The following is a 23940-nucleotide window of genomic DNA, read 5'->3' as shown; positions in this document are numbered from 1 at the left end:
GAGAAAATACTGGGAGAAGACAATATGGTCCACCAGGATCAAAGCTGCAGACAGGTGGAGAAGTTAGACACCTCTTGCAGTCTTGCCACCAAACCATTTGATTGAGGATATGCTGTTCCGGCATACTAACCAGGAAACGTTCAGGTTTATTGCCTCCAACTGTTGAGCTAGCTAATTTTAAACTATAATCAATGTCAGATTTTCTCAACTAGGGCTGGGAAAACTGGATAAGACCATAAGATATAGGAGAGAAATTAGGCCACTCAGCCCATCGAGTGTACTCTGCCATTCAATCGTGGCTTTTTTTTTCCAACCCCCATTTTCTCATCTTCTACCCGTAACCCTTAACCCCCTTACCAAATCAAGAACCAATCAAGCTGCAGCTCTTGATGTACTACCTACATGGAAGACCTTGAAGCTCAGGAGCCCACCAGAGGTGACACCTTTGCATGGGAAAATTGAGCAATATGTATATTCATCATTATCCTGAAGACGCTTCCTACAACATACTGCGAAATGCCACAGACTGTTCCAAGTACCATCTGAAAAAAATTCAGTCCTGCTGAGCTGGTGGTCCAAGGGATGTGGACCAGTGACATCAGATACAGGAGATGAGTACAGCCTTTACTTTCAAAGAACCTGCTGGGCCTTGCTTTTTATAGATAAAGAGTGGTGACATGGCTGACTTCCATTCAAAGACAGTTTTTAGATAAGTGGCAATTCACCTACATGATTGCAAGAGAACTATGCATTGAAAAATGATATTTCTTTCTGCTGACAAATGCCTAGTGATTGATGAAGATGGGTTACTTGACCACATGGAGCAATCGAGAACTGCATGGTTTTTGAAGAATCCAGACTATCAAATTACAGTGCTCTAACATGTTCGAAAGGAGTCCATGAAGAAGCTGATGAAACTGTGAGCTCAAGAATACAATGCACTTGTGGAGAGCGTACAAAAACATTTAGGTTCTCTTGGGGATGTCCCCACAGCAGCTTTGTATCACTCTGTGCCAAGTTAAAGGCACTGGCAGGAAATATTGTGAAGGAGGGCAACAGCTGTGACCATAAGAAATGGCATCACTTTGTGATCATTTCCTTTGTAAAGGGAACCTTTCACAGATTTGCTTCCAAGTCACCCAGACGTTAGCACCTCTGTCGCTCTTCCCAACTCCATAAAAATAGCTATTTTACAGCAAAACTAACTTTTCAGCAGTTGTCTGCACAGACTCCTTTCAAGGTTTCTAAGGCATCATCCAGTGATGAAGCTGACTTGCTCAGGGCAACCAGACGATCTCGAGCAAGCAGTGAGTGCCATATCTAGGGAAGGAGTCTGTCAACCTTACCCAGTTTGACCTCTTTGTGAATCACAACTCTTAACTACCTCCTAACTCAGGGACAACTAGGGTTGGACAAAGAACACTGGCATGGTCAGCAAACACCCAACCTGGATCTGGGCTCATTTTGCCAACACCAATGCAGAGGTAACACATACCCAGCTTGCAACAAAGGCAATACTGGAAGCTTAGATAACTGAAAAGCAGGTCCAGTACAATCTACTTGTTAGGTTATGATATCAAAGGGTTGTTACACAACTTGTATGCATACATATACACAGAGAAATACACCTTTCATCAGCAGCGTTTAGGGCTCAATAAATGATTTACGAAGTGTATGTATCTTGCTAATGAAATTTGGTTCCACTGACTGCAATGGAACAGATTTTTGGAAATGGTTTACAATGCACAGCCACCAATACATTGTCCCATTAGCTCAAGCCACTAAGGATGAGTATCCAGATGACAGGCTTTTTTCTATGCACAAGGCCTGAATTGGGGTTTATCCAGAGGGTTACCAAGATAGCCCTGGGTTAATTGCTGATATGTGCTCAGCTGTCACCTCAACACCCAGGTTATTAGTGGGTGCAAGAAAGGATAGTGGTCCTCCTTTAAAGCACATATATTAAATAAATATTGATTCAACTTTGGCTTTTACTCCACAATAAAAGTAATATGCAATGCCACAACTTATACATGAACAACAGCTTTTAGAGGAGAATACCAGAGAAACAAAGGACTGCAGATTCTGGAATCTAAATGAAAAACACTATGATGCTGGAAGAACTCAGCAGGCCAGGCAGCATCTGTGGAGAAAAGCAGACGGTCAACATTTCGGGTCAGGACCCTTCTTCAGGACTGAAGATAGGAAAAGGGGAAGCCCAGTATATAGGAGGGAAAAGCAGAGCAGTGATAGGTAGACAAAAGAGGGGAGGTGGGGGTGGGCACAAGGTGGTGATAGGCAGATGCAGGTAAGAGATAGTGATAGGCAGATGAGAGGGAGGGGGGAGAGCAGATCCACCAGGGGTGGGTCAAAGGTAAGGAGAGGGAAAAAAAAAGGAGGCCAGGAAAGGGAAGAGAAGCAGCATGGTGGGAGGGTTTTTTTTTGTAAAATAAAAGAGGATGATACAGGAGGGTGAAAAGCACCAAAAAGTTGGTGACAAATACCTTTTTTTTTGATAAAGTATTTCCTTAAAATTGAAAAAAGTGCATTATGGTGGCAAGGTACCTTCCCAGACTGGGCATTCCAGAGTGCAGGCTGTCCTCGATTTGGCAGGCAATTACTATTCAAATCTGGATACTTACTCACCAGGGGAGGAAGTAAAACTGGCAAGAGTTACCTGAGCCTACCCTGCAAAATAGCTCCTAATGACCTGTTTCAGAATACACAGTATCTGGTTGTCCCTAGCCTATTGAAGGTGTGAATCACACAGATATTAGAAAATGGGGAAGAAAAATGAAATGCCTTAAATGCAATAGGATGAATTGAAAGGGATTTTCAGTATATCTCGGACATTTATATTCTTTATTAATGCAGTTAATTTGAAACTATAAAGATCTCAACGTTGAGCATCATACTAATCACATCTTCCTGCACTAATCACGAATCCGTTTGTTATTGGTTTCCCTAATATTGAAAATGGTTGTTTTCTACCATTGAATTATCATAAAAGATCAAACCAGTCTCTCACCTTTGACCCAGTGGTGCCAAAGATTTGAAAAGGCACTGAACACTCAATGACCTTATACAATCCAGTTCTTGACCTTTGACTCCCTGGCCCACTTACACAACTCCTTCCTGCCTTGTCATCTATCACTGAAATCAGAGTATGGAAGCTTCCTTGCTAAATGCAAGTTTGCTTCAAGCAGGAATGACATTATTATGATTTCACTGTAATTTAGCTGGAACACCGGGGAGATATTATATTCCTGACCTTTGACACTTCTGGATGGTTAAACACAAGAAAAAAGCAGCTTCTATAGTCATCATTCCTTGCCGGTCCTGGAATGTGAACAACTAACTCTTCTAGTCTTCCTGAAATGACAGACTCTTTACTACGTTGATTTATATTGAAAAAGGAGGGGGTTATACCTGAATCTTCTCACTAAATTTAGATCTGATAGCCTATTGATACTGAAATAAAGGAAGAAGCATGAATTTCACTTGCAAACTTATATTCAGCTTACCATGTGGTATGACCCCTTTAATAATTTCTGTTTGGAGGCTTTTAGAATTAAAATACTTAGAAAAATAGTATAAATAGAAAGTATTTTCACATTGTTCATTATGCTAGATGCCCTGGAATAAAAGTGATCACCTTGTCTCTCAGCAATGTGAATAGTAACCAGTGCATTTGGAATTACAGTTTCAGTGAAGGGTCAGATGTTGATGAAAAGGTTTGTGGGAGGCTGGGTGGGGGATGAAATTGAGAATTGGTGACTAAAGGACTCCCCTCCTTCAGGCAAACTAGGATCCAGGAACCATATATTCAAGGAACTGCATTCACAAACAGGAGGGGCTCCTTTCAAACCTCAGTGAGTTTATGCCAAACCAAAGCCATGTTACGCAGACAAGAAGCGATAAGGTTAGAGCCATGAGTCAAGCAGGAGTCACAAGGTAATAATCAAGAGCTCAAACCATGAACAATATTTTATCTACTATACATCCTATATATAACTATTCCCCCACTGGCTGAGATCCATTTAGGGAGCAACCTGGCACTTTTCTGGCCTGAATGCTCTGTAGCATGGATGTTGTGCAATAATATCTGGAGTGCTCAAAGGAGAGAAAATTACATTACAATGACACGTGTTTGAGAAAACTATAAAGTTAACTCATTGCTCAAGGCAGCCATACTTTCCTTTGTGCTCCATAATATTACTCTACCATTCTGTGAACATGCTAACCACATCCTTTAACCTCCCACCCATGAATAATGTAATCACAACATGACTGTGACCTTTAAAATCACCACAAGAACATGATGATGCAAATCTGACTGTGAATAAGCCTTACACGCACACACATGACTCCTGCTTTCCGGTGAGGTCTTTTCCATTAAAAGCAGGACTGTAGTTGGCACCAAGATCTTGGCTCCCCAACTGCACGAGGCAAGTCTAACAAAGCAAAACAATCAACACTTTCTTAACCCTTTTAGTAAAGTTTCAATTTCTGCTTTCACTAAAAGATAGAATAATAGAGACAGAGCACAGAAACAGGCCCTTCAGCCCAACGAGCCTGTGCCTACCATTCACCACCCATTTACACTGATCCTACATTAATCCCATTTTGATTTCCCCACATTCTCATCGACTTTCTCTCCCACTACGAGATTTTATCACGCACCTAAACACTACGAGTATTTTATAGTGGCCAATTAACCTACCAACCTATGTCTTTGGGATGTGGGAGGAAACCGTAACACTCAGATGAAACCTGCGCAAACGCTACACAGACTGCACTGAAGATCAGGGTTGAACCCAGGTCTCTAGTGCTGAGAGGCACTGGCTCTGCTAGCTGTGCCATCGTACTGCCATTGAGATAAATAATCATTTTTGAATATGCACCATTACTAAAACACCTTTTAAGCATTTCAGCAACTCAGCAGCACAGTGGTGCACCTAGTAGAAAATAAGAAATGAGATTAATGTAGGGTTAATATAAATGGCTGATTGATAGTTGGTGCGGACTCCCTGCTTCTGTGCTCCCTCTCTCTCTCTGACGATGAGTTAGAAACAGTAGTTATTTCTTTAACCACTTAAATTTGGCTAGTATCGACTTTAATAAGGGATTAGAGGATGGAAAAACAGCCTGAGGGACTCCTGAAGTGTTCTTTTTAAAAATGCTGCTGTTGTAAAGGTCATGGTCAATATTATAGAGATCATTTATATACAAACTGTTGCTTTTTACCAAAAAAGGGTAAATTTTGATTATCCCATTAGATCAGAAGGCCTGGGAGGTCCCAGTGTGTTGCTTTCATTGCCTTTGTTTATCTGGTCCAATAAAAGATTTGTTGCACATTGGCAAGAACACAAGGAGTCCCAGAGCAACTGAATGTGGCACCCTTCAGAATATCAGAGTGGAACAATAGAAATCAATCATTATATTAAAGAAATTATAAATAATTAGTGGATTTCTATTTTTTATTAAAAGGCAAGAAATTAAATTGAATTATTTGGCTAATGCTTTTTCTTCATATTCGCAAAGTATTTTTCAATCCCATTTTAGTACATTTTCATCTTCAGCAACACATGAGCAATGCAGCAACACCTCCACTGATGCCTATGGAAACTCAAAAGGAATGATCTGATATTCCCCACCTGATTCTGCCTTGCTTAGAATTGCTAATACTCAATCAAGTTTGTGTGTTTTGTCTGTAATCAACCTGATAGTATTTCACCAAAGGCATGTGGTAACCTACATGAAAGATCAAACTGCTTTTAAAATAGTAGCACAATTGGCTGAGCAACTGTAAAATATAAAATTTTCACTACTATTGAGTATTTCTGGCGAGTGCATCCCAGAGCTAAAGTTATCCACCACTGTGCATTTCTATAACACATTTAAAATTTAAAACAATCCCACAGTATCTCACAAACGGAAGACAACAAATGCTGAGCCACAGAGAGGGTAATGAAAGCTTGGTTGATGTCGTGGGTTTGGAGAGGGTATTATCTAAAGGGCAGTTATAGGGAGGAGAATGAAACCTAGGAAGGAGACTGGGACAAAGCCATAAACACCAGTAAAGTAGCAAACAGATGGGGGTGGGGAGAAGATTACAAAAGGCCAGCACTGGAGGGATTCGAGGACAAAATACAAACCAACCAAACGTGGTTAACAGGAACACTGAAATTACTTTGGCAGAGAATATAATGAAGACCGCATTAGAAAAACAAATGTTTGAGGAAGGTGAAGGACACTAGAAGGAAAAGCAGTGAAATAAATGAGACTGGTGGTAAGTAAATGGATAAGCCTTTCAGTGACGAGTGATTGGAGACATCAATCTGAAGACCAGCTAGAGCTTAGTTTCTTTGTCACCAGCTGAATCACATAACAGGACTCTTTTTCTGACACCCTGCCCCAAATGGGCAGAATTTACATCATGTCAAGGGACATGAACTCCCTTTCATGCAAAATACAGAACAATGGAACAAAGAGCCTTATTGTTTAAATGTTAATCATATTAAATCACAAATCAATTCAGCAGCACTTCCTACACCAGGTTTTGTGACTCATTATTCAATACAACATGGCAAAAAGCTTTTAAATATTCATGGCAGTAGAAAACCATAAATAGCTAAATCAAATCAAAATTATTAACTTTTAATGATCAAACTCAAAAGCTGAAGATTTTATTAATAATAATTCAAGAAAATATCAAATTCTTACAGCTAGTTTAAGAATAGGAGATTGATAGAAGAACACAGATTGAAATGATGGTTCAGTGAACGTATCTGAAGTGTGTTTGGGACAGACAAACCAAAATGGACGTATACAGCATGCAAGAAGTAGTCTGTGAGAGAACCATTCTGCCAGACGGAAGCAAGATGGAAAACTGCCAGGAGTTGCTGAGAACAGCATAAGAAGAAAACACTTTCATCTCTGCTGGAAATAAAGATGTGATAGCCTGAAACCATTTGCACTATGACAGGGCAAGTTAGCACAAGTCCCAATGTATTACTTTAACCCAACAATCACCTCTGACAATGCAAAACTGCACCCAACAGACAAGAAGCAGACTTTAATATGCTCTGACAAGGGAATGTCTGTGAGAGGGCGAGGAAGGAGAGAGTAACTGGCACAAGTGGTGGTGCCACTGTCTAACAGATAATCCTGAAGGCTGTCAATCGCAGCTCATCTGGCTTTTGAAGATTTAAATAGGAGGTGAAGGAAAAAAAACAACTGAAAGATAAAACCAGCTAACAGCAGGGAGAACTTGGTCTCAGATTGAAGGACAAATGATGGAGAAGGAAGTTACACGATGAGACAGATGACACAAACTAACCTCATCTGGACTGGCTGCTTGGTAAATTCGACATGCATCTTCATAGTTTTGCTCAGCTTCAGCTCGGTCGGTTGAATCAGGTCCATGAGACTCATAGACGGGCGTAACATTGTGGCACAATGCAATTGCTTTCACTGCCTCATGAACGCGAACGGCAACAGTTTTACGTATTTTAGGAGTTGCTGATGAAGGTTTGTCTTGTGAAGCAGGTGGAGGCTGGGGAACAGAAGAATCCCAGTTTATTTCAGCAGAATGGTTATATTCATTATCCAGAGGACAGAGAACGACGCAAACGAAAATGATGCAAACCAAGGGGAGAGCTTTGCAATTTGAACCCAGCAGAAGTACTTACCTTCAAACAAGTGATGCCAGCCTGAAGGTTGCAATTTGTCTCCAAATACTATTATTTTAAAACCAAAAAAAAATTTAAAAAATGTTGGGCACTTTTACCTCTGGCACTTGTGCAGTTTGGATGATGAGTGTCCCAAGTATATATGTTGGATCACTAATTTTTTTTAAACTAGGATATGGTTAACTAAAAGGTGAATTGCAAGACCACAAAATGATAATGGTCTTCAATTAACCAAATTCAATAAACCCAAATATAAAAATGGAATTAACACTTTCTGTTACAAAGTTAATTAGAGCAGAACTGTGTCCCTCGAGAATTATAACTTCCAACAGGAATTGGCAAAACTTGGTTTCATGAGGTAACAAAATGTAATACGCACAGAAAGATAATTACAGCATAATAAAGCAACATAATATAGGCATGCATGTTAGGGAAGTTCACTAGGGAAATGCCCTTGTCAAACATTTATTTCTTTGACTACTAGTGCACCATGACATGACATGACTGTGCATCATTTATAACATGCACTAGTGCAAATCACCAATGCTTATTCAATAACATCTCTTAATTCCACAATATCTCTTACCTAGAAGGACAAAATAAAAATTCTTGTGGAAATGATTACTAAAATGAAACAGCATTTCTTGACCGGCCAAAATTGCACTTTCAGAACTTAACTTGGATAGCGGAAGGGAAATATTACAGTTAAACTCTTCTTTAAATTTTTTAAAAATTTTATTTACAGCGTGGTAACAGGCCCTTCCGGCCCAACGAGTCCGCACCGCCCATCTTAAACCCAAATTAACCTACCTGTATGTCTTTGGAATGTGGGAGGAAACCGGAGCACCCGGAGGAAACCCACGTAGACACGGGAGAACGTACAAACTCCTTACAGACAGCGACGGGAATCGAACCCTGACCGCTGGAGCTGTAATAGCGTCGCACTAACCGCTCACTAACTATTCAGAAATCCTGATGGTTGAGCATTTGGTTCACTAGGTGATATTTCTGTGCTCCCCTGAAACTCACCGAGGGTCCAGTTCTTGAACTCTCCTGAAATTCACCAGGGCCTTGGTTCCTGGGCACCCTTGGAACTTACCAGATTCACTGGAAAATTTATTATAATTCTGCATAACATTTTAAAAAATTATTAACATCCGATAGTCCAGAAAATCTGCCAGTGCAGCACCACCGAAGTCCCAAGTGTGCTGGATTATTGGAGTTTCACCTTTTTACCCTCATTCAAGCTTTGGGGTAAAAAGGTGAAAGCTGTTAAACTTAACTAGTTTATTGTGGTCCTACATGAAGGCAATTTGCCATCCTGCCCTGACCAGGTTAATCCCACACTACTTGATAACTCAATTTCCTCTCAAATTATCTACTTCAACATTCTTATCTTTACCCACAAACTAGGAAATTTTAAAAAAGGTTCCAAATACAGATCTAGCATTGGAAAGCCTTTAAAGATGCAGAATCCCGACCACTGATCTGTCTGTTGGGACTGACGATAACAAATAATTAAAGTGCTTGTGCCAACAACACTGAACAAAATCAAGACTTATTTTATTGCACAAAAGCTTAACACAGCAGTGGAGTTAATAGTTTCTGCTAAAAAATTGAAAAACAAAACTGCAGTGTGGTTTTTGAGGAATCTTTTGTAACTTCTGGCAGGTATTAGCAGATTGCATGTGAAAATACATTGTCAAATTGGCTAGGTAAAAATCCTCAGCTGTTCCCAGCAGTTCAGAAAAACTGATGCGTTTGGTAGTTTGTAGGTTATCACTAAAGACTGCAAGAATGAGTGGAGGGAAAGCCTTTGTATGTATTTTCCATTGCATACCCAAGTCTCATGCACAATAGAACTTTACAACAGCAAACCTACAAACAAAACATCACTTTTTCTGGCATGTTAGAATTTCTAGACTATGGTTTGATGTGTAATCTACACTTGGTTTGATTATCTCACCTAGGTGTAGACAGGATTTCCTCAAATAATCTTAGTTTCCCCCCCCCCCCCCCCTACAACTAGAGAGATGAAAACCAGTGATGCTTTTTCTTCTTGTTGAGTATTGAGCAAACTACACTTAGAATCGTGCACATTAGGTGAAAAGTAGACTTGGCTGGCTTTGACTGCACTGCTGTCAAATAAGCAACCAAAACTCACCATTAGCACTCATCTCATCAGTAATAGCTAACTAAATGCAGTATTGTAGGTGGAAGTGTGCCCCCGAATCCACACCCTAGCATGGATTCAATAACTTCATCTGAAGAGGATGAGTTGGAATTGATATAAATATTAACAAAGAAAATAAGAAATGCTGACAATAGAAAAGTAATGCCTGTAACAGGAGAATATAATTCAAGGGTTTTGTCAATGTTTAAATGTGAGTTTATGCAGTTGCTCTCTGTTGGTATAGTTGACTCTGAGGCACATCGTACTTTGAGTAAAATTTTATTTTTTCCTTGGGCTGGTGGGTTGAGCATTAGTAAATGACATCAGATTAAGTTATCAGAGAAACAAAGGACTGCAGATGCTGGAATGTAGGTGACAAACACGACGATGCTGGAGGAACTCAGCAGGTCAGGCAGAATCCATGGAGAAAAGCAGGTGGTCAACGTTTCGGGTCAGGACCCTTCATCAGGACTAAAGATAGGAAAAGGGGAAGCCCAATATATAGGAGGGAAAAGCAGAGCAGTGATAGGTGGACAAAAGAGGGGAGGAGGGGTGGGCACAAGATGGTGGTAGGCAGATGCAAGTAAGAGATGGTGATAGGCAGGTGCAGGGGAGGAGGGGAGAGCAGATCTATCGGAGGATGGGTCAAAGCTAAGGAAAGGAAAAAAAGGGGTATAGAGAGAGGCTAGGAAAGGGACGATAAAAAGCAGCATGGTTGGGGGAGAGTGGGGAAACAGTGTGGGGATTACTTAAAGTGGGAGAATTCAATGTTCATGCCATTAAGCTACAAGGTTCTGAGATGGAAAATGAGGTGCTGTTCCTCCAGTTTGTGCTTGGAATCCTCCTGGCAGTGGAGGAGGCCGAGGACTGACATATCAGTGATAGTGTCGGAGGGGGAGTTGAAGTGACTGGCAACAGGAAGATGCAGATCGCGGTTACGGTCAGAGCACAGGTGTTCTGCGAAACGGTCACCTAGTCTGCGTCTGGTCTCACCAATGTAGAGGAGGCCACACTTGGAGCACCGAATGCAGTAGATGATATTAAGGGAGGTGCAGGTGAATCTCTGTCTCACCTGAAAGGACTATTTGGGTCCCTGGATGGAGGTGAAGGAGGTGGCGTAGGGGCAGGTGTTGCACCTATGGTGGGGGCAGTGGAAAGTTCCTGGCTTGGAAACAGGATGGGTGTGGGACAGTGGCAGAGGAGTGAACTAGGGAGCCACGGAGAGAACGGTCCCTACAAAAGGCAGAAAGGGGTAGTGAGGGGAAGATATGCTTGGTAGTGGGGTCCCATTAGAGATGGCGGAAGTGGTGGAGAATGACGTGTTGGATACGTAGGCTGGTAGGATGAAATGCGAGGACAAGGGGGACCCTATCCCTGTTGGGTCTGGGAGGGGTGGAGGTGGGAGCAAAGGTGTGCTTGCAAGCTCTCTCGTCCACAGTCGGAGGGAAGCCATGGTTAGAAAAGAAGTTGGACATCTCGGATGTCCTGGAGTGGAAAGCTTCATCATGGGAGCACATGCGGTGGAGGCAGAGAAATTGAGAAAAAGGTATAGCGACCTTGGCAGAGACAGGGTGGGAGGAGCTGTAATCGACGTAGCTGTGGGCATCAGTGGGTTTGTAGAAGATGTCAGTGGATAAGGAATCTCCTGAGATCGAGGAAGGAGAGAGAGAGGTGTCAGAGATAGTCCAAGTGAATTTGTGGCGAAATTAATGAAACTGTCAAGTTCCACATGGGTGCAAGAGGTGGCACCAACGCAGTTGTTGATATAGCGGAGAAAGAGTTGAGGAATGGAGCCGGAGTAGGCTTGGAACAGAAACTGTTCAACATACCTAACGAAGAGGCAGGCAGAGCTGGACCCCATGCGAGTGCCCATAGTTACACCCTTGGTCCGTAGAAAGTGAGAGGAATTGAAAGTGAAGTTGTTTAGGGCAAGGACAAGTTCGGCCAGGCGAAGGAGAGTGTTAGTGGAAGGGGACTGTTTCTGTCTCTGGTTGAGAAAGAAGCGGAGGGCAGTGAGGCCGTCATGATGGGGAATGGAGGTATGTAGGGACTGGACGTCCATGGTGAAGACGAGGTTGTGTGTGCCGGAGAACGTAAAGCTATGGAAGAGTTGGAGAGTGTGTGATGGGTCACGAATGTAGGTGGGAAGGGATTGGACGGGGGGGGGGGGGGGACAGTATGGCATCCAGGTATGAGGATACGAGCTCCGTGGGGCAAGAGCATTTGCCCCCCATGGAGCCCGTATCCTCATACTTGGACACTATCCTGTCCCCCCCGGTTGTTCTTGCCCCACAGAGCTCATATCCTCGTACCTGGACACTATCCTATCCCCTCCACTGCTCCCACCCCGGGAACTTTCCACTGCCCCCGCCGCAGGTGCAATACCTTGCCCCTACACCACCTCCATCAAGGGACCCAAACAGTCCTTTCAGGTGAGACAGATTCACCTGCACCTCCCTTAATATCAGCTACTGCATTCGGTGCTCCAAGTGTGGTCTCCTCTACAGTGATGAGACCAAACGCAGACTAGGTGACCATTTTGCAGAAAACCTACACTCTGTCCGTAACCATGACTTGCATCTCCCTGCTGCCAGTCACTTCAGCTCCCCTTCCCACACTGTCACAGATATGTCAGTCCTCTGCCTCCTCCACTGCCAGGAGAATTCCAAGCACAAACTGGAGGAACAGCACCTCACTTCCCGTCTTGGAACCTTGCAGTTTAACGGCACGAACATTGAATTCTCCCACTTTAGGTAGTCCCCATCCCCCTTCCCCACGCCACCCACCCCCAACCATGCTTCTTCTTTTCTTCCCTTTCCTGGCCTCTCTTTTTTCTACCCACCCCCTTATTTCTCTCTCCTTAGCTTTGACCCATGCCACGGGGGATCTGCTCTCCCCTCCTCCCCCACACCTATCACCATCTCTTACCTGCATCTACCTATCACCACCCTGTGCCCACCCCACCTCCTCTCTTTTGTCCACCTATCACTGCTCTGCTTTTCCTTCCTATATACTGGGCTTCCCCTTTTCCTATCTTTCTGACCCGAAACATTGACTGCCTGCTTTTCTCCATGGATGCTGCCTGGTCTGCTGAGTGTTTTTCATCCAAGTTACCAGAGCTTGTCTGTAACTGGACAAAGATATCTCAACCAATTCACTGGCAATCCACAAACACAGGTCCTCTTAGATGAGGCTTAAACAAATACCGAAGAGGAAATTACCAAAAGCTGGTAATAATGAAGGGGTAGATTGGGAAAATGGGGAAAATAACTGGAATAGAACAATGTTAGTAGGAGGGGATGAAGAGAAGATTTTGTAGAACCCTTACTAACAAATTCCACCCTCCTGTCATTGATTCACAACTAGCCACAGACACTAGACATTCACTTTGCTCTTTACATATGAACTCAGACAAAGAGTATGATTCACCACAAAACCACTTAATTTTTGTCATCATCCACATGGCTGCAAACAGTGCAGTGATTAACTACTTGGCTACTATAGTATTTTGACACCTACCCTTGCCAATTCAGCCACGATGGCACTTTCCTGCTCACTGTGGAATGGTTAATCATTGCTACCGGTGAGCAAGAAATCAAACTGTTAAACAGAATTAGAATAGCTTTAATATAATTAATTTGATTGATCTGACAAAACATAATTCTGTCCCACTCTGGTTATAAATCTTACAAGTAACTTTAAATTAGTAAGTTATTTTGGATGTTGAAACTTGGCAATAAATATATAAAGCTTTTATAAAAAATGTATTAGTGAATGAGGAATCAATGTTCAGAGGAATCAATGCTCAGTTGAGAACAAATGAACCATTCAGAACATATGAAAAAATGTTGTACCAGACTTACTGTGAAATTTATTAAAAAGGTTTCAGCGTTTCATTGTCCCTTTTCTTGATCATGCAGGTAATTATTAGTTTGTGCAGTAAACATGAGCGCCTTGTCATTCATCACACACTTACCTGTGTATATGCACTAAAAACGTGGCTCTCTACTTCATCCATTGAATCCAATCCATAGGACACTGTACCCAAATGAAGACGTCTGAACTGCATCTCATTTTTGGTAAGGGTTCCTGTGGAATGGGAAAAATAGGCGAAGTTACCCAATTTTGTAACTTATCAAAGGGCATTTTATTTAGTCACATGACATTATTGCCATTCTAAGAGAGTGCACTGTTCAACTGTCTGATGACAAGTTTTCATCATCTTTTCTCTTCTCTACTTGAAAGTGACATCACACTTCCTAACTGTCTTTGTGTGAATTTAAGCACTGAGTAGATCATTTGCCACTTGAAGGGCAACACCATCAGCAAGACACAAGAGATTCTGCAGATGCTGGAATGTGGAGCAACGCACAAAATTTTGGAGGAACTCAGCAGGTCAGGCAGCATCTAAGGAGGGAAGTAAACAGTTGATGTTTCAGGTTGGAGACCCTTCATCAGGACATGCCCATCAACAAGACATGCGCTTCCTTGACCCCAGAGACAAGGAGATTGGAAGTTGCCTTCTGTAGCATGTGCTTAATACATCATGTGATAGTGGGTGTATATTCTATCCTGTGGAATTTTACCTTGTATGATCGTGTAAATCATGCAACAGCAAATTAGCAGCCTGTTTTATACTGCACTAAAAATTAACTGCCAAAATAAAAATTGAGAGAGATGCAAAAAAAAAGCTGCTAATTTATAATCATAAATTTTATTCTAACACAATGTCAAAATCATCAAGAACAACTTCACAGCAGGAGTTACTGGCCAAAAATCAACAGTGCTTGTTTACCACACCATGGTCCAAGTACACAGAAGCCAATTGTGTCTTGTTTCTCCTTCCTGGTTCAGGGGTTAAAGAAACCAAATATAGCAAATCAATTGGTGGCCTAGCTAAGATTATCCAGCTCTAACACAATAGGTTTTGATAAGGAGATATACAAGCCATTTTTTGAAGTGATCTGATTTTCTTTCTGGAAATTCTTAACTACAAATAGTCACACACATTTTACAAACCAAATACAATACTAAAGGTACAATTACATATTTGGTTGCATTACAACATTTGCATTAATCAGTTTTTTTTAAAAACTCTTTAAAATTCACCTCTGATTGGACCAAGGACTTGTAACATTTGCTTTTGTAATCCATGCCCCTTTTACAAAATCTAGGCTTTAACAATTTATGCTCCTAGGTTAACAACTGGTATATCTCGAAGTTTAAACCTTTGTGTTTCCACTTGTGTCCTTACCAATCAGTTTACACGCCCTCTATTAATACGCTAGCTAAAAATTTGAAAGAGCAGTTTTATTTTCTAGATGATAAATGACCACAAATTTCACTCCATCCACAGCACCCCATCCCCCCCCAAAAAGGTGGCAGCCAAGAGATCTCTAGAATCTCTTTCTTGTGCATAGACTGAAAGAAGAAGCCAACAGAATAATTTTGACAATCTGATCAGAAAACCTTTCTAATAAAAGTACCACTCCCTTTGATGGTCAAAAACCTCCGTAAGTTTACAGAGGCAGACAGCTTATTATTAGAAAATTGTTAGCATACCTTTCCTATGACAGGAATGCTCAGGATGAATCATAATCTTACAACACAGCAAGAGGCCACTTAGATCATTGGGTCCACGGTAACACTTTAAAAGAGCCAATTATTGTTTTCCATTCCTATGTCCTTTTTAACCATTATTTCTCCCAATTTCATGCACTTCCTTATCAAAAGCCATCAAAGATTTTGTTTCCATAAGATCTCTGATGCAATATTTCAACTCTAAAAACACTCCCAGCTTTTTCTTTACTCTTTTGGCAAAATTCTGAACTTCATAACCGTTGGTTACTGTCTCACTTGGATAATACAAATGCAAGTTTATCCAAACTTATTTCATTATAAGCTCCCCTAATTTTGAGTATCTTTAATATTCTATTAATCTTTCATAAACAAAACCCTCCAGTTTTGAATAACTTTCATAACCAAAACCTCTTAATTCTAGTTATCCTCCTTATGAACCTTTTCAATCCCCCTTTGAACTTTCTTAACCTTGACAGCCTTGAACGTCCTCTAGGACAGAGATGCACACTGAATACCAACAAACAGCTATTACCTGTCTTGTCTGTTAGAACATAGGAAATTCTCCCAAGCTGTTCTGGAATGGTGCTAGCCCGTACCACTGTGCCAGGAATTTTAGCATCTTTCCGAATCATCAGACTGTAGACCATCTTTCCCATGTCCAGATTGACACGAATACTAGATGAATTAGAAAAAAAATAAATTAATAAAAGACCTCTACATTTTTGCCTTGGATACAACTAGGTTCAGTCTGAGGGCACTCAAGCTAATATGATTTCTTCAGGTACGCAATATAAGGATTTAGCCCATTATCTTTTGGCTATAAATGTAAAATATTACACAGACAGAAGTGTACCTCCAATTCACAATTTACTAAAAAAGATCAGATTAGATCTGACATTGCTAACATGAATGCAGGTTGCAACGAAGCATCAGTTTTACTGTAATTTCTTGATTTACAAACAATTGATTTATGAATTTTTGTTGCAATGCCATCGACGCTTTGGGGTATGCATTTTCAATTTACAAAGCTGAGTTCTGCTTTAAGATAAACTGAGCTGAAATATCAATGATGCATTTTGTCCGGCCTTTCAATTTACAAAGCTTTGCTTAATGAAATGTTTTCCTCAAACATAGACCTTTTGTAAATCAAGGAATTACTGTCTTAAAGGTAACTAATTATTATTAAGCATTTCACATGATATAAAAGGCCATTCAGCCCATCCATGGAGCATTCCCATCAGCTTCATTCCTCCATATATTTCCCTGTAATCTATTTGCTCTCACATTTCCATCAATTCCCCCCAATTCTCCTGCAGCTACACACACTGGGGGTAGTTTACAGTCACCCAGTATGGAAACTATCAACAGGGGCAGCTGAACATTGCTCAGGATTTTACTTTCCCAGCAAAAACCTTTTGAAGGACCTAGGTTTAATCCCCTGCATGATCTTTGATAATTGCACCCTGTCAATTCTGACAGCATCCTTGTGGATCTGCTGTGCATTTTTTCCACTTTGCTGTCAGTTGTAGTTGGCAGGCTCCTCTGAAAGGAAATAAAAACATTAAGTGCCGGAAATAATCAGGTTAAGCAGCATCTGTGGAGAGATGAACAGAGGTAACATTTCAGGTCAATAGCCTTCATCAGAACTGGAACTTCACTTGCTCTTTTGTAGTAGAAATCCCAAAAATGCAGACTATTCCAAACTTATTCCAACCAAAGTTCAATATAAATTATTTCCTGCTGTTGTATCCCATTCCTCTAGGAATGAGAAGATAATATTTTGTTTACATCCTTTTATATCCCTTTCCTCATCGCTACATGCATCAATTTGTATCTGATTCTGCAAACCTCTCAGCTCCACTATCTCATTCATTCCTTTCCGATAAATAAGAAATCTCCTTGTTCCTCTTATCAAAATGAATATTTTTGGACTGAATTTGTCAGTTGTCTGCTTATTTTGCAAGCCTGCTGGGACCTTATACACTTTGGGACAATCTACCACATTGTACCCAACTCTCCAAACTTGGAATCTTCCAAACTATACCTAACCTGTGGTATACGAAATGTCAATACTACAGCTTCCAAGAGTCATCCATTTGCCTTATAACAGACCATGAAACATCCCTCAACTTTAATCTTCTGTTTTGTAACTTTCTTTCAATTCATCCTGTTACCCAGTCTCGAGTCAATTATGCACATCAAAAAAATTTTGAAGTCCATGTGGACCACATCCACTTTGTTGCCCTCCTCTGTTCTAGGCCCTTGGGACCAGTACTCAAGTCATTGTTGTTCACCAGATGGACTAAAGGCGCAAGTTCAGAAACTGGCAATATGGTGTCAATATGTGCAGATGATGCATCTACAAGGTATGCTGGATGAGGTGGGCAATCTAAATTGGAGATGGAAAGCGACAGACTTTAAACAAAAATTGCTCTTGCAGAGAGCGCAAATTCAATTGCAGCATTTACCTGATAGGAACTATATGGGAAAACAGAAGGAAGAAGCGAAACAAATGGAGATACCAACGTCCCCTGAAATGCTGCAGGGAGACCATCACAAGGGATAACACCACCAAAGCAACAAACAGGATCTTCATTAAACAGTTCACCTCCAGGTCAAACAGCCCCATCTACGAGAAAGAGAAAGGTTAAAATTACTTTTCCATATACCTCCAGAAGTATAACCTGTACTTTTTGGGTATTTTGTTCATCTGGGATATGAAGTAGTTCCTCTACCAACAACAGAGAACCAAATTCATTGAGACACATCTCATGAAAAAAATGGAACATTTGATTATAAAGTTGATTTTTCTTTAAATGCAAATTATGTGCCACATCTGGTCCTTGCCCGAGGTTACACTTGATAGAGAACAGTGATCCCATTTCAGGCTCCACTTGTACTCCCATTCACCAGATGATGCTACTCCTGCTGCCACCTTGTGGTAGGTTTATGGACAAAAGTTAGCACCACTTCACAGGAAGATTTGACTATCTTAAAAGAATTGCAGCAATTGCATTAGATGCACGAAGCATTCCAAGACAACATGCTGGCTGTAATACTGTAAGATTTGTCCCTCGGGTGAGGGTGCTCAAAACTAGCAATTTTAACTTGTATAATAGAATGCTGTGTCATTTTTAAATACATAGATTGGAAGGGGCATGCGCTACTCATGAGCAAGTCAATCTTCATTGTCATCATGGAATAAGAAAACTTGATTCATAGTAATCTCTTATCAGTTTAAAACATTAGTTGTCTGATTATGGATAGGTGTTCCAATGTAACTCATTTTGTAAAAGAAAAGATCCATTCTCATCAAAATAAAGGATATTACTGGAGAGGAATTATTGACTACCTATTTTATACACTGTGTCAAAACCAAAATCTTCTTAGGTCATGCAAAGGACAACATGATTTTTTTCTCTCATTTTTTTTCCCTACAATATACCTTAGCCCAACCCTTCCCAAGAGCATGATAGCAGTGGGTGTGCTATCTTCCCCCAGTTCTGAAAGCAATGACCCTTCTTCAGTCCCATGCCTGCACGCAGTAAGGCCTAGACAACACTGAAGTATGGGCTAATAAGCGTTATTGACATTCATAGAAACTGTGGCCACAAGAGCAGCCCATAGACTGGGTATCCTGGAGCAAGTGACTCACATCCTCACACCAAAGTCTTTCCACCAACTACAAGACACAAGTATGATGGAAATCTCTCAACTTGCCTAGATTTCCAAGAGGCAGTGCCTCAAGAAGGTGGCATCCATCACTAATCATCTGGGACATGCCCTCTTCTTGTTACTACCATTGGGGAGGTGGTACAGGAGCCTGAAGACCCGCACTCAGCAATTTAGAAACAGCTTCTTCCCCTCCGCCATCAGATTTCTGAATGGTTCATGAACACTACCTCATTATTACTTCCTTTGCACTTTTTTATTTATTTTGTAATTTAGAGTAATTTAAAGTTTCTTGCACTGTACTGCTGCTGCAAAACAACAAATTTCACGACATACAAGTCAGCGATAATAAACCTGATTCTGAATGCAACTCCAAAAACACTCAAGAAGCTTGACACCATCCAGGACAAAGCAGCCTGCTTAAATCAGCTTTCACCATTGGTGTAATATGACTGCAGTGTCCACTAACCACAAAATCTATTGCAGTTACTCGCCTGTGCTCTCTGACAATATCTCCCAAATCTATAATTTCTGCCCCCAAGAACAACAGGAATTTCAGGCAAATGGAGACACCACCAACTACAGGTTCACATCCAGGTCATACCCAAGTCAATCAAATGAAAATATATTCCTTCATCAGCACTGGGTTGAAATCTTGGAACTCCCTGTCCAACAGTACTGTGGAAGCACCTTCAACACAAGGTATACATCAGTTCAAGAAGGTGGCTCACCACCACCTTGAGGGTAACAAGGGAAGGACAATGAATGCTGGCCTTGCCAACAATGCTCACAAACCAATAAATCAATAAACCCATTTTCCCACAGAGCCATTACAAGTAGGAGACAAATGAAATTTTCACCTCATGACTCAGGGTAATTTTTTGTCTATTTACCTTAACATAGCTCAATTACCTTTTAATCAGAGTATACCTGGAAGCTGGAATCCATGTGGCAACAATCAAATGTCTTAACAACTGTCATCTGGTCACAGAGTTCTCTGTGAGCAAACTCAGGCGTAACACAGATCTCTCTGCCAGAAGCATTATGTTAAAATGTAGTTGTCATCTATTGGCTGTCAATATCCGAGTGTGTAAATCTAGGCTGAGCAAACATATTTAAATTCCTTTTCCTTTCAACTTGTGTCACCTTTGAAAAGATATTGTGAAAACCGCAAAACAACAAATTTCATGACATATGTCAGTGATAAAAAAAAACTTGGTTCTGAAAACAGTTCTAAATGCTGGAATTTAGAAGATGTCAAACCTCATGATGAAAGAATTCATTGCTAGTAGAATGCTTTTTTAAAGAAAAGTACAGCTTAATTAAATAAAAATAAAAAGGATATTTCTCCCAGTATCTTTTTCAGCATTATTCTTCACAAGGAGAGTGAATTGTGATGTTTAATGCTAATTATTGTCTAGCTCAAGATTTTCAAACTATACCTTGTTCTTTGGATGAGAAGTATTCATAACACTCCGCATTTCTTTGCCTGTGTAGATAACAACACCAACTGCTGTGCCTTGAATAGAAATAATATTTTAATAAAGCATAAACAAGCAAAAATCAGAATCTTTTTTAAAATGTCTGAATAATACAATTTTCAGAGCTGCTCCCCAAGGCATCTTAAAGCTCAGTTTGTGTGTTAATTGTTACTTTAATAATGCATATGAAATACGACACCGTTATGGTATAGAATTAGCCAGATTGGAAATATGAGCTTTGAGCACTGGCTTGTGCACAATTAACCAAACTCATTTGGCAGCAGAAAGAATGTTTCATTGGCTACACTGTTTCTATGATTTAGCAAGGGTGAAAAGGAGAGAAAGGGCATAAGGTGACGAACGGAAAGGGTGGTCAAGGTTGAGAATGGACAGGGGAGGAAATTTAAAGGGTAACAGAGTAATACATTAATTTCAAAAGATTGCAATCCTGTTGATTCCAAGAGCGCTCTGTCAAGAGAACTTTTACAGGCTTTAAGTCATCAGCAAACCTCACACAGTAGTTTGGACAAAGAGGCATTTCAGGATTTGTAAATCAGAATGGAGCAATTACCCAATTACTCTATCACAACTGGCACTGCAATCTAACTACTGCGTAAAGGAATACACACAGCCTTCACTGTCTTTGAACACAGTAATGCTATGAGAGAATAGAAGGTCATTATTAATAGCCAAGCCTTGACATTTTGTTAACATAATTCTGACGTTGAGATGTACCATCTAGTCTGTATGCAGCAAACAAAAACATTGCATGGTTGATTTTCAGCCGGAGTGCTCATTGGGTGAGTAGCTGGAGGAGCACAGATCTGGTGGCTACAGAGAGAGGAATGGTCTGACCTCTCACTGAACCAGACAACATACAGGAACAAGTGAATGACATGATTTCACAAGCAACAACACCAGTATTTTCTATAATAACCCATTTTACATAGAATGTATTAAATGATTCGGATGAACTAGAATAATTAATGTACACCCTTTATAAAGATAAAAATATCAATGATCAATGAATAACCTACTGAACGGTTGATTTAAATCTTTTTCTTTCTTTTTCAATCTTTTTATGAGTTTTCAAATTAATACAGATTAATATACAACATCAATGTTTGTACATGTAATACAAAGAGATCAGGAGAACAATCACGGCATAGATAATCATAAAGAACAATAAAATATAAAAAATCTGTAGATCCAACGATCTCTTAGTAAACGAATATAATATAAAAGAAAGAAAAAGATTACATAAATATAAAAGAAAGAAAAAAAATCCCCAAATCAATAAGAAAAATTATAAACAATATATCAAACCAAACTAAGCTAAACAAAAAAAAAATTCAAAAAAAAACTAACAAAAAAAAACTGGACCAAAATTTCTCAGTAGAAACAGAGCAATATTATGTCGTCAACTCCGTTCCTCTAAGTTGAAAGGTTATTATAAGGGGATCTAATATCATGTGAAAATATTGAATAAATGGACTCCAAATATCAGCGAAGGATCAACAGTACCACTCCTAATTTTTTTTCCAAGTCTAACATGATATAGTTTGAGACAACCATTGAAGAGTAGTAGGGGGTATTGGATCCTTCCATTTAAGCAAAATGGATCGTTTGGCCATTAATGTAACAAAGGCAATCATAAGGTTAGCGGAAGCAGATAGATGGCCAGAATCTATCCTTGGTAATCCAAAAATTGCAGTGATAGGGGGAGGTTGTAAATCAATCTTCAATACATTTGAAATAATGTTAAAAATGTCTTTCCAATATTTTTCCAAAGGAGGACAGGACCAAAACATATGTGTCAAAGAAGCCACATTCGATTTACATCTGTCACATATAGGATTTATATGTTGATAAAAACGAGCTAGCTTATCTTTTGACATATGGGTCCTATGAATTACCTTAAACTGTATCAAAGAATGTCTGGCACACATTGAAGATGTATTAACTAAATGAAGAATTTTCTTCCAAGTCTCTGTAGGTAAAGATGTCTGGAGTTCGCTTTCCCATTCGTTCTTAATTTGGTCCAGTGGTTCTGGACGCATTTTCATAGTTAGATCATAGATTATTGCTATCAAGCCCTTCTGACAAGGATTAAAACCTAACATTTTTTCCGTAATTTCAGTTTTGTAAGGTGTCGGAAAAGAGGGTATAGTAGCTTTTAAAAAATTTCTAATCTGCAAATATTGAAAAAAGTGTGATCTAGGCAGATTGTATTTGTTAGACAACTGTTCAAAAGATGAAAAACAGTTATCAATGAATAAATCACAAAAACATACTATTCCCTTCCTTTTCCATAAGGAAAAAGCTGAGTCAACTCTGGATGGATGAAAGAAAAAATTAGATTGAATGGGACTTGACAGGTTAACTTTATTGAATCCAAAAAATTTATGAAATTGAAACCATATTTGTATTGTATGTTTAACAATTGGGTTAATCATATGTTTACTTAATTTGGTAAGTGCAAAAGGGGAGTGAAGCTCCTAAAATAGAAACTAATGAAAATTCAAGTACTGATTGGGACTTAAGGTGTACCCATTTAGGGCATTGAAATACATCTGAATCTTGTATCCAAAAAAATTAAATATCTAATATTGATTGCCCAATAATATAATCTAAAGTTAGGCAAGATTTAAATCTTTTTAGGTTGAAAATATTTAGTTTATATTAAATCTATGGCATTGTTAGAATTCATAACACAGTCAAGAGAAAAGGATTTACAAACATGGCAACAGCAAAACTGGAGAGAACTGTCCAAACAAGATTTTGCCACTGTAATTTTGGCCAAACACATAAAATGGGCAGGATGACAAATCAGAAAGATCACTTTGGAACAAAACAAAGTGCTGGCATCATGCTGCAGCTATCAACGACTGCGGAGAGACAGAATGAGATATTGTTTCAAATGTCATAGACTTATACAGCACAGAAACAGGCCCTTTGGCCCAATTTGTCCATGCTGACCAAGTTGCCTACTTGAGCTAGTCCCATTTCCCCACATTTTGCCCATGTCCCTCTAAACCTTTCCTTTCCACGTACCTGCCTAAAAGTGTTTTAAATATTATAATTGTACCCGCAAATGTTTTAACAGGCAGGATGGCCCCTCTGCCATCTACGTCATTACATTTGGCTCCAAGAGCAGCATAATAGACCGACAAAACGATAGAAGATGCCAATTGTGCACACAGCTGCTTTTAAAATTCTGAAAATGTAATTTCTGTTAATTATATACATTGATAAAGAGTCACCCAAGGTAGAAGTCCATCCCATGCTAAAACATGTGTAGGAAAAGCACTGTGTGATGGATATACAGCAGCTTGCTGAA

The 23940-nt window shown here is 40.0% G+C and overlaps 1 protein-coding gene across 1 annotated transcript in view; it reads right to left on the bottom strand.

Moving 5' to 3' along the window:
- Positions 1–23940, bottom strand: part of LOC127578672 (probable phospholipid-transporting ATPase IIA) — a 109935-nt gene that overhangs the window by 62599 nt on the left and 23396 nt on the right. Inside the window, exons 10-14 of the mRNA XM_052030937.1 lie at positions 20562–20638; positions 17916–18076; positions 15980–16122; positions 13844–13956; positions 7343–7558 (exon numbers count right to left, since the gene is read on the bottom strand). Of these exons, the coding sequence (XP_051886897.1) occupies positions 7343–7558; positions 13844–13956; positions 15980–16122; positions 17916–18076; positions 20562–20638 (710 nt within the window). The remainder of the gene's footprint in view (positions 1–7342; positions 7559–13843; positions 13957–15979; positions 16123–17915; positions 18077–20561; positions 20639–23940) is intronic.

This window comes from Pristis pectinata, chromosome 16 (genome assembly GCF_009764475.1).
Source record: "Pristis pectinata isolate sPriPec2 chromosome 16, sPriPec2.1.pri, whole genome shotgun sequence".
Taxonomy (NCBI): Eukaryota; Metazoa; Chordata; class Chondrichthyes; order Rhinopristiformes; family Pristidae; genus Pristis; species Pristis pectinata.
Note: the sequence above shows the minus strand (reverse complement) of the source record. Positions and strands in the feature narration are given on the sequence as shown.